This window comes from Arvicola amphibius, chromosome 2 (genome assembly GCF_903992535.2).
Source record: "Arvicola amphibius chromosome 2, mArvAmp1.2, whole genome shotgun sequence".
NCBI classification, from domain to species: Eukaryota; Metazoa; Chordata; class Mammalia; order Rodentia; family Cricetidae; genus Arvicola; species Arvicola amphibius.
In genome coordinates, this window is record NC_052048.2 from 167,405,454 (window position 1) to 167,417,923 (window position 12,470).

At 37.4% G+C, this 12,470-nt stretch overlaps 1 protein-coding gene across 1 annotated transcript; it reads right to left on the reverse strand.

Moving 5' to 3' along the window:
* Nucleotides 1-11,186: 11,186 nt before the first annotated feature.
* Nucleotides 11,187-11,573, reverse strand: LOC119806295 (40S ribosomal protein S25-like). The gene has a single exon (XM_038317917.2). It carries the CDS (start codon nt 11,571-11,573, stop codon nt 11,187-11,189), a length of 387 nt encoding a protein of 128 aa, XP_038173845.1.
* Between the last annotated feature and the right edge of the window lie 897 nt (nt 11,574-12,470).

The following is a 12,470-nucleotide window of genomic DNA, read 5'->3' on the forward strand; positions in this document are numbered from 1 at the left end:
CTGACTTCCTTGCTCATGTTCTCTCTCCTTCTGCTCCTCATTCGGACCTTGGGAGCTCAGTCCAGTGCTCCAATGTGGGTATCTGTCTCTATCTCCATCCATCGCCCGATGAAGGTTCTATGGTGATATGCAAGATGCCCCTCAATGGAAGAATGGATAAAGAAAGTGTAGAATATGTTCGCATTAGAGTAATACTCAGCGGTAAAAAACAAGGATATGTTGAATTTTGCATGCAAATGGATGGAGTGAGGTAACCCAGACCCAGAAAGATGAATATGGTATGTATTCACTCATAAGTGGATTTTAACCATAAATAAAGGACATTGAGCCTATAATATATGATCCTAGAGAAGCTAAATAAGAAGGTGAACCCAAAGAAAAACATATAGTTATCCTCCTGGATATTGGAAGGAGACAAGATTGCCAGGCAAAAATTGGAATCTTGGGGATGGGGAGGGGGTAATGGGAGATGGGGAGAGAAAAGTGAGAAGGGAAGGATGGGGAGAGCTTGGGGGCATGGGACAGTTGGGATGGAGGAAGGGTGGATATGGGAGCAGGGAAGTATATATCTTAATTAAGGGAGCCATTTTAGGGTTGGCAAGTCTTGACTCTAGAAGTATTCCCCGGTGTCCATGGAGATGTCCCCAGCTAGTTCCTTAGGCAGCTGAGGAGAGGGAGCCTGAAATGGCCCTATCCTATAGTCAATGTCTTTTTCTTATGTCTCAGCCATCTTGGAATATTCAGGAACTATTGTGATAGGAGAGCTATATTTTGCCCAGGCTCTTTTTGACTGTGTTTGCATGCTGGTGTCTAGGCATCCTAGTTTGGATTTTTATCGGTCTAGGTTCTAAGTTCTGAGTTTGTCTTTGTTGGGGGGGTTCCCCGCCACCCTTTTTTTCCATTTACTCTGGATTTTTAGAGTGCATTAGCCGTGTGCTGCCTATTTTACTTGCCTGCTTGACTGTTGTGTTTACAGGAAATGCTTGCTGGTGGTGGAGGCTAGGGGAGAGTGAGGCCCAAAGGGAGATTGTCTGTTGCAGTGCTAAGAATGATACTGATGATTGGGTCTGGTGTAAAGGAGAGAGTGGAAAAAGCTGCTCGAAAGCTTACCTGGTTATTTGGCAGGCATACCCTGTGGTTAAGGAGGGTTATCTATCCAAGTCAGGGGTATGATTCATTGAAGATGAGGGGAGACGAGACCTGATGAGGATGGTCTTGGGGTCCAGAGGAGGCATGGACAAGGAGAAGGAGGTGCTGCCGCTGATGTTCTGTTTCAGTGGTAGGTGAGACCCTAGAGCAGAGAAAGTGGAGAAAGTCTACAGGCAGCCCACCTAATTTTTCAGAGTGTTTGAGGCCTGAGGTTGAAGAGGGATGTCCATTTGTGTTAGGACAATATTTAAATATTTCAACCACTTATCAGTATCACTATTCAAGAGACTGAATCACTTTGAAGAAAACTAAAATGTATACTTCTCAACTTCAAGAAGATCCTATTTAGTAATGAATTATTACTGTTCTATCTAAACTGAATTTTATTCTACCTACTTATATATTTATCATGAGAAAATTGCAGTCAAGATTATCAGTAAGGGAGCAAGGGAGGAATATTAAGAAACATTGGGGATTTAATTTTGTTTAATCAAATTTAAGACTGTCATGACTTGTATGTGCAACCATCCACTTCACTCTTATTGATTAGTACAAGTTTTCTGGGAGTTTTCTTTTTCCAAAATTAAATTATCAAACAATAAATGAATAGCTTATTGCTTTTAACATAAAGCTGTGGGGTTTGTGAAAATAAGATCTGGAAATAATAACACTCTTGAGTCACTTTTTAATGATGCTGTCAAAGTGTAAAATGTAGTTGGAAACACACATTAACTTTACTCTGTAGAGATTACACTACCGTCTGTTGCTATCATATATCTGTGTTCCTAGTTAATGATTTGTGTTTGGTTGATGAGTTGGGCCTATAAAAGGGTTGAGCCTCTGAGATCAGTAGTCTTTGTCCAAAAAAGATATATCCTATCAAGTCAAGATAGTAATAAAGTATCAGGTTAACCTGTGTTATTTAGTTATGATTTAATGAAAACTAACAAATAACAAAATTTGGGCTAAGGTTTCTACATATTTTCTCCAATTTTATCATTAAGTGTGCTTCATATTTCAGTATTATATTATCTCCCATAAATAAAAACATACCCAGAAGCATATATTTATCAGTCTGATGTGGTATTGCCTAGATTAAATGAGCAGTTTTCAATTTCAGTGACTTTGCATGAATTTTTGATAATTGTTTTTATATTGACTAAATGATGTATAAACCACTAGAGTTACTAACTGCCCATATATTCGGATAAAGGATAAATAATGCAGTTTACCAAAGAAAGAAAATAATGTAACTCTTGGTTGTCTTTAAAAAATCAACAATTGGAATTTTTTTCATAATCAAACATTTTAATGGAGGAAAAACCTTTCATATTACAGAGTGTTAAGTCAAGTCAACCAGGGCCACATTGAGGCACCTGAGAGCAAGCAGCTTTAGAATAATATAAAATGTAACAATGTAACTTGAGATATTTCCAAATGACAATGGAAAGTGTCACTTTTGACTGGGGAGCCATTGTACTGGTGTAGCTGACCGAACATGTTACACACTGAGCTGTGTTTTCAGGCTGGGAAAACAGTATTGATGGAAATGGATCAAGACATCCCCACACATGGTAGCTAACACTTAGCACAGATGAATCCTGCACACCTAGTCTTTGTCAAACTATACTGGGTGGAGTGTAGAGCTTTCAGTTGAAAAATAAACTTCTCAGTTAAATAGTCCTTGTGATATTATCCTAAGATACAAAAAATAATCTAAAGCAAAAATAAGTTGTAGGCATAGGTGATTATTTGTGAAAAAATATGGAAGCAAAGATCCACTCTGACTGATGATGTATATTTACACCCACCTAGTTCCTTTGGGTATTCTGGTTCAGAAACCACCTTCTTGCTTTCTGGGCATCTATAAAAATTCGCAGGCAGAATCCCATCCGATCCCTGACGGTTGAAATATATTTATAGCTCTAATGGATTTATTCAATTCGCTGTTGGAAAGAAACTGATAAGCTGATGAAAACTGGATCATTTTCATTTGTTTAAATGGCTTTTACGTTCATGCTAATAAATTTTGTATCCACAGTTCATAAGTTTGGGTCTAAGAGCATAATTCTTACTTTGTTTACTGTTTCGAGAGTCTTAGCACAAAATGCTACTTTCATCATTCTAAATCCTTAAGAAAAATTACCTGCCAGCTTGAATTAAAGGTCACTTCATTTTGCAATATTTTAAGAAAAGCGCATTCTTGCCAAAAAGTACTAAATAAACCACTAGCCTTTGTTCACATATTTTAAAACACCTGCAGAGATATGAAAACAAGCACAGGAGAATATACATCTCTACTAATTTATAACAAATCTAACTAACAAATAACAAAATTTGTTGTTATAAAGTAATACTACAATGTATTATTTGAAGTTTACTTTTTATACCAAAGTGCCATTCATTATTCATATATGTAGAAGATCTTAGAAACAATTATGAGATGGTAGCATGTCATGAAAAAAGTGCAACATGGTATACATGGAAAATTCTAGAATAATTATTTTAATTACTTTTATGCTAGTTGGTCTTTAATTTTATTTACAAAAGGGGAATAATAAAAATAATACCTTAATTTCATTATTTACTGCTTTAGCTATACTTTATTTATGTTCAAAATTGAAATTTAAGAAGTTCAGAAAACTGTTCCCCTATAAACACTGGTTCTTAACCAATATTCTTGAAGATCAAAATGAAATTTCCCCTGAGTAGTGTGAGGATTTTAGTTGTATGTGTTATTAAACTCTGTATAAATTTGTGATTTCCCGTGCTCATTTATGGTCAGGTGTAAAGGGCAGATGGGAAATTTCAGCATGCAGTTGGGAACACCTGACTTTTGGTTCTGAGTTTTCCTCTAGGAATCTCACATTTGGAGATGCATTTATCAAGAAGAATGTTGAAGGACAAGCAAGGAGGTCATTGCTAATCACAGTGTGGTGATCATGACCTTAAAAGCTATATGTAAGATCTGAAAATGTTTCATTTAGAGAAGAAAACAATTACAAACTTGACAGCTGTGATTATGTCAAAAACACATGTTAAAGATTTGGGTGGGTTTTGAGGAGGTCTAGAGTATTTTTTAAGAATAAAATATGGATATCAAGAGAAATAAAAATTTAATTTAATACATAATAACTTTGAAATACTAAAGTACATCTTAAAATGAACTAAACTCCTTTCTGACAGAATGAATTTCTCAACCTTGTTTATCTGTATTTAATAACAGCCTAGATACCTTCATGAACTTTTTTTGTAAGGGATTAACCTGTATCACATACTGCATTATAAGGTTTCTGTTACTTTCATAATTTGAATTTTATTATGTATGCTAAATTTTTCTTGTCATTAGTGGCATTGGTAATCAATTATTCATATATATTTGTTCCCAAAATTTATATGAAAATATCATATACTTCCACTGCTATTCTTATTTCAATGTATTTCTATAGCTAAATACATTGCTGAAGTATTTTTGAATTATTGATGGCATATTTTGTTGTTATATTTCTGCTTTCTCATTTTTATAAGTAGTTAAGAACAATTTTCACTGTTTATATCTTAAATGCAAATTTTATGCCTTTCCAGATTGAGAGTATCTATCTTAGTTTTGCAGCCTGATAATATAATAAATGACCTGAATAATTTCCTTCTGCTGAGTGTTGACAATATTTTTCTGTGTTATATAACACACACACTCACACACATAGACACATACACTCACACATGCATACACAGACATACACCCCTACACACCTACCTCTACTTCTCTGTTACTGGTGTTTCTAGGTAGTTTCTCTGAAAAACTTCTTTTTTTTCCTATGCTGAGGTTTTATTCTACACATTTTGTATTGATTTTTTGTTAGCTTCACTCTTCCACTTTGCTTTTCTTTTGATGTTCTAAAACACTGGCCAAAAACAACTGGGAGGGAGAAAACATGTATTTCAGCTCATACTTTCAAGTAACAGAATTCTAGTAGGAACTACAGGGAAATGCAGCTTGCTGGCTGGCTCTTTAGTATCAGCTTACCTATCCTTCTTTCAGAGGCTGGAACCCTCTACCTAGGGATGGAGGGCTACCTGTATCAATTAGCAAAAATGAAAATGTCCCAACTCATGTCTGAAGGCCAATATGATTGAGACAACCCCCCAATTGAGAACTGTGCAGATAACTTGAAGTTGTGTCAAACTGATACCTGTAGCTAATTAGGAAAATCACTCTCAGAACAATCTAACCGCTCTTCTACATGCTTTGTACACTGAAATACAGGGTCCCTGTTCCCTTACTCACTAGTCAGAGCTCATGTGTTTTCAATGGGTTCTCAACATCTTGTGGGTGAACTCCTTTTGAGTTAAGTGACCTTACACATCAACTCTAAGATTTTTTCATCATCATCATAATAAAATTACTGTAAGTCAAAATTTTTTTCTTTGTTTTTAGAGACAGGGTTTCTCTGCGTAACAGTCCTGGCTGTACTGGAACTTGTTTTGTAGACTATACTGGCCTTGAACTCACTGAGATTCACCTACCTCTGCTTCCAAAGTACTGGGATTAAAAGCATGGACCACTGTCTGGCAAGTAAGTCTAAATGATGAGAGCAAAATACTTCTATCTTGCTGCAAGTCTATTTATACAGTGTTAGAATTAAATGAATGTCATACCAGCTAGAGTATATAGTTCACTAAATAATTCACTAGTGCATTCAACAAATATTCAACAAATGCCTGTAGAGGATAAGATCTTTATCTTATATTTTCAAAAATATATTGATATGCAAATTTTTCTTAGAAATTATAGGTAATTTATATAATTATGCACTGTGTTCAAGAGTATCAATTGATAATTGTTGATAATTCATCATAGACATTTTAAATATCAACATTTATATATGATTTACTTGCATGAAATCATTTTTTATTTAGTTTTTTTTTGGAGGTAGGATTGCAGTGGGAAGTCCAAGTTCCTCCCCCATCCATCCAGGTCTAGGAAGGTGAGGATCCAAACAGACTAGGTTCCCACAAAGCCAGTACATGAAGTAGAATCAAAACCCAGTGCCATTGTCCTTGGCTTCTCAGTAAGCCCTCCTCATCAGCCACGTTCAGAGAGTCTGGTTTAATCACATGCTTCATCAGTCCCAGTCCAGTTAGCATTGGTGAACTTCCATTAGATCAGTTCCATTGTCTGGTGAATGGATGCACCCCTCGCGGTCCTGACTTCCCTGCTCATGTTCTCCCTCCTTCTGCTCCTCATTTGGACTGTGGGAGCTCAGTCCAGTACTCCAATGTGGGACTCTGTCTCTATCTCCATCCAATGTCAGATGACGGTTCTATGATGATATGCAAGATAATCGTCAGTGTGGCTATAGTAAAGGGCCAGTTCAGGACCCCTCTCGTCAGCTGCTCAAGGAGCAAGCTGGGGACATCTCCTTGGATACCTGGGAACCTCTCTAGAGTCCAATCTCTTGCTTACCTTCAAATGGCTCCCTTAATTAAGATACATATTTTGGAAATCAATGTGGCGGTTTCTCAGGAAATTTGGGATCAACCTACCCCAGGATCCAGCAATACCATTCCTGGGAATATACCCAAGAGGTGCCCTATCATACTACAAAAGCATTTGTTCAACTATGTTCATAGCAGCATTATTTGTAATAGCCAGAACTTGGAAACAACCTAGATGCCCCTCAATGGAAGAATAGATAAAAACAAGTGTGGAATGTATATGCATTAGAGTACTACTCAGTGGTAAAAAGCAATGACATCTTGAACTTTGCATGCAAATGGATGGAAATAGAGAACACTATTCTGAGTGTGGTAACCCAGACCCAAAAAGATAAATATGGTTGTACTCACTCATTAGTGGATTCTAGCCATAGAATTGAGCCTATATTTCATGATGCTAGAGAAGCTAAATAAGAAGGTGAACCCAAAGAAAAACATGTACTTATCCTCCTGAATATTGGAAGTAGACAAGATTGCCAGGCCAAAATTGAGTTCTTGGGGGTGGGGGCAGGATGGGGGTAAGGGGAGATGGGGAGAGAGAAGTGAGAAGGGGAAGATGGGGAGAGCTTGGGGGAATGGGACAGTTGGGATAGAGGAAGAGTGCATATGGAATCATGTCTGACCCTTTCTTTTTTTTTTTTTTTTTCTCATGGTTTATTTTTTTTTTTATATTTAAAAATTTCCATCTCCTTCCCTCCTCCTCCCCCCTCCCTCCCCTCCTTCTCCCCTTTCTCTCCCCTCCTTCTCCCCCTTCCCTCCCCTCCCCTCCACCCATACCTCCCCTCCCTCCCTCTCAAGGCCAAGGAGCCATCAGGGTTCCCCACTCTATGCTAAGACCAAGGTCCTCCCAACTCCCCCCAGGTCCAGGAAGGTGATCGACCAAGCTGAGAAGGCTCCCACAGAGCCCGTCCATGAAGAAGAATCAGAGCCCAGAGCCATTGTCCTTTGCTTCTCAGTCAGCCCCCGCTGTTGGCCACACTCAGAGAGACGGGTTTGGTCGCATGATCCATCAGTCCCATTCCAACTCCAGTTGGAATGTCTGACCCTTTCAAATCACACAATAGGATTATAGTCACATAATATTACTATGCCTGGCTTTAAACTCTATAAAGCTCAATTATTACCCTCTTCTCTTTCAGTTGCTCAATCTTCCAGATTTTCTCACTTTTTTTTACAGTTTCTTGCTTCTTCAAAATGCTATCATGAGTACAATGAGAAGGTAAAATCAGAATTATGTGAATAAAAATAGAACTATTATTAGCAGAAGAGTAAACTGGACAGACCTGTCTACTGAGTGGATATGTGGACTTTCACAATTGTAAAAACAAACTTTCTTTCTTTTTGCTTTTGTCTGTAGATGGCATGAAAAGGTTAAAAAGTAAGCTTGGGAAAAGAAATAGCCTGAACTAGCCCTTTGCAGCCCTTTGTGGGACATGCCTATATTGTAAGCTATGCACCAAGATTCATAATTCACTGCAAAATGCTACAGTATTTCTGTATTGTAAGCATGTAATAGATATTCTACTTTAACCTGAATAAAATAATTTCTTTTATTTTAAAATATTTAAGAGTTGAGTGTTTTTTTTTTTTTTTTTGTACAAACCAAATTGAGACTTCCCTGCTGCTAAGACCTGGAGTAAACAAAAATGAAGGAGAATGTGCTTGCTGAGATAATGAGAATTTAATAAGGTATTCATATTTATGTATGTGATTTATAATGTCTGGACAATATTCTTAATTTAGAAAGTTCTAAAGTGAATAAGTGTAAAATGTAAACCAGAAATGAAAACTGAGATGCTGAAAAGTGTGAAAAGGTTTCCTGAACTGGATCTGCAGTTACCTAGGATCCACTAGAAAGATCAAAGGCAGGGATGGCAGTTAAGTGAACATGAACTGCCCTTCCTCTGTAATCAGATTAGTAAATACCCCAACTATCATCATAGAACCGTCACCCAGCAACTGATGGAAACAGATGCAGAGATTCATAGCCAAGCACCAAAGCAAGATCCAGGAATCCAATGGAAGAGAGGGAAGGAATATATGAGCAAGGGAGGTCAAAACCATGATGAAGAAATTTACAGCGAGAGCTGAACCACGCTCATGGAAACTCAGGAACTCTAGCTGAGGCTGGGGAACCTCCATGGGACTGAACTAGGACCTCCATATGTGGGAGACAGTGGTGAAACTTGGACTGTCTAGGGGGCCTCTGGCAATAGGGCTAGGACCTATCTCTGGTACATGAGCTAATTTGTTGCAGCCCATTCTCTATGGTGGGATGCCATGCTCAGCCTTAATGCATGGGGAAGGGACTTGGTCCTGCTCCAACTTAATGTTCTAGACTTTTATGACTTCCCATGGGCACCTTTATAAGTTGGAAGGAGTGGATGAGAAGTGGACCAAGGAGTTTGAGGTAGGGATGGGGTAGGAGTAGGGGTAGGGGGAGAACTATAAATGGAATGTAAAATAAAATTTAAAAAATCAATAAAAATTGATTGTGACTAGTGATATTTTACTAAGCATAATATGACTTGAGTCTGAAAATGTTTATAGTAGATTGTTAAGAAGGACTGTTAGGGACAAAATGAAATGAATAAAAGATACCTGAATGATTGAAAATACAGATATGGAATCCTCAACGATGAGCAGGTTTTTTATATATATGTAAATACTGAGGTTAATTTTTAAAACCATTTTAATGAATTATAACTAAAATACAATTAATTCATAAGTCAATATACTGTGATAATTTCTTGAATTTACAATACTTATATCATTTAATTAATATTTACAAATTGTTTCATAGGAAAGGAAGTCATTATTTTGGTTTTTATGTTAATTTCATAAGGGTTATTTATGATAGAGATGATAATGTACAACCTATATCATCTTTTAATCATGTAATCCAAGCATTTTAAATTATTTACTTCCATAATTATATTCCTATAATTGTGCTTAATATTACATATAATGACCTTACATTTAGTTTTACTTTTATTATTTTACATTTAGTTTACTTTTATTATTTCTGCTCTATGAATGTGTATGTGCATATGTGGTTATGCACATGAGTACAAGTACCTGTCAAAACCTGAGGAGTCATGCTCCTGGAACTGGAATTGCAGGCAGAGTGAGCTGCTCCACTTGAGTCCTGGGAACTGATTTGGATCCTTTGGCATGAGCTGGTCTCTCACTCTGCTATGTTTATTTTGAAAATTCGTCTATAAAACAAAGGACCTGGAAAATGAGTATTAGAATTCTAAATGTTATCTTCAGCTAATAAGGATATACATGTGCTTTTGTTATAATAATAGTTTACGTGCTAGGAGCGACAGCGCATGTCTTTATGCTCAGCATTCAGAAGGCCAAGACAGAAAGATCAGCCTGAGCTATATGTGAAGACTCAATTTCAAAAGGCAAAAGATCAAGCATGTATATTAGACGAAGACACTTAAGGAGATGGTCCAGAACAAGGGCTTGCAGTGCATGGTGGTTTGAAGAGGCATGCCTTTTCTTCCCCTCGTAGACTCATGCACCTGAATGCTTGGTTCATAGGAGGTGGCAATATTGGGAGGTGTGACTCTGTTGGAGTGTGTCACTGTGGAGGTTGGTTTTTAGGTCTCATATATGCTCAAGTCTGACCAGTATGACACAGACTCATTCTGCTGCCTGTGGATCAATATGTAAAATTCTCAGCTTCTTCTCCAGCACAATGTTTGTCTGCATAATGTGATGTCCTGCCATGATGATGATGCATTGAACCTCTGATCAGTAAGCCAATACCAATTTTATGTTTCCTTTATAAAAGTTGCTATGGTCATGGTGTCTCTTCCCAGCAATAGAAACCCTAACTAAGACACAGTGTCTGAAAATTTGCCAGCGAAAAATGGGTCAACTTGCTCCATAAATACCACTTACTTATAAATATTTACAAAAACTCCTGTAAGTCCACAGTGTATAGTCCACTGTGCTGCCTCATCTCAGTTCGGGGCATCCCTTTTTAATTTCCTGACTGCTGGCTTGCTTTGTTAAGAAAGTTTATGCTTCAACTCTCTGGGTCTCTAAAATGAATTTTTTCCTGGGAGAAGAAAAGCATGGAAAAGATTCTGCTCCAGAAGGAATAAGGAAGGAAGAGAAAGAAAATACAAGGCACCATATCAACTTCCTGCCTATCCTTCTGTAGGCAGAATCGCTGCAATGCACAGGGCAGGGCATAGGACCATCAGGCAGCCCTTCGCAAGTAGGGCACAGGACCTCCAGCCTTTCTAATGGTGATTTGTTTTTCTAAGCTTCAAGACATGGGTTTCTTCTAAATTTTAATTTTAAAGAACACTGTGAGTTGTCTCTCTGGACATTTTGATTCTCCTGATTGAAGGAAATAATGGTACTATTAGCTACTAGAATGAAATGGACCCTGCATTAAAGCAAGTACCCCGAAAGCCACAAGCTATTCTGCTGAACGATACAAGATATATAATTTTAATTCTTTTTTTGATTTAATAAAGTTTTATTTTTCCAAATGTACAGCTGATTGAACCTGTTCATGCATCTTCACCAGCAGCTGGGGCATCTCCACCCTTTGTGTTTCTGGTGTAAATTATTTGGGCTCTGTGCTTTGAAACCAGCTTGATGAGCCCTTTACTAAGGAGCTCCTGAAGAGCTGCCCTGGCCAAGGAACCGCGAGTTTTCAGTCTCTCAGAGACCACGGCTGGAGTAATAAGCTTATAGTTGGGAACTTCCTTACAGAGTTTGTCGAATGTAGCCTTGTCAAACAGGACTAGATTGTTGAGCTTGTCCCGAACTTTGCCTTTGGACCACTTCTTCTTTTTGGCCTTGCCAAACTTATTTACTGACTTATTTACTGGGTCTTTGTCTTTTTTGACGGACTTTCCGGCATCTTTCTTCTTCTTATCATCCTTGGGCGGCATGATGAAGCTTGGAGAGTGGCCATAATTTTAATTCTTAAGTGCTACTTACTGTGGTGATCTGAATGAGAATGGCCCCCACAGTCTCATATATATGCATGCTTGGTCTCCATGAAATGTTTGGGAAGTATAGGAGAATGGCCTTTATGGGATAAGTAAGGTCTTGTTGGCCAAGGAATGTCACTGGGGGATGGACTCTGAGCTTTCAAAAATTTATGTCTTTCTGTCTGCTGCTTGTGGATCAGAATGCAAAACTCTCTGTTACTGCTCCAGTGTTTTGTCTGTCTGCTTCCGGCCATGATGATAATGTACTATAAGCGAGTCTGAGACTGAATGCTTTCTGTAATGAGTTGTCTTGGCTCTCTTAGAGTCGCTTTACAGAAATAGACTACTGATTAAGACACTTACCTTGGCCAATGTTCTCTTAACATTTTGGTTTTTCAAAATATTTTGTGGTGTCTTTTGCTTAATAAACTGCTGCAAACTAGAGAGAGCTCACTGACTCTGGATTGAGACCTGGGAATTAGTAGGATTTATTTTTAAGAAATTTATATTAAAATAGGCATTGTAGAAAGCATGTATAAGGCATTTTATACATGTTTTCAAATAAATACATATTTAAACACAAATACAATGAGTTTTTAGGATTCCCTGTAAGAGATTTAGTTGATAATTGACATATGATGAATGAACTCTGGTTTCTGTTTTTTTGTTTGTTTGTTTGTTTTGTTTTGTATTTTACTGTCATTTTAAGGTAATGTTTCTTTCTTTTAAAAAGGTGAAAAAAATCTAAATACAATTGTTTTCTGATGATCAGAGAAAAGGACATGAGGGCATTTGCAATAAGGTTGCAAACCACAAGTAAAATATATACAGATGATCAATTTAAGTTACTGAGGA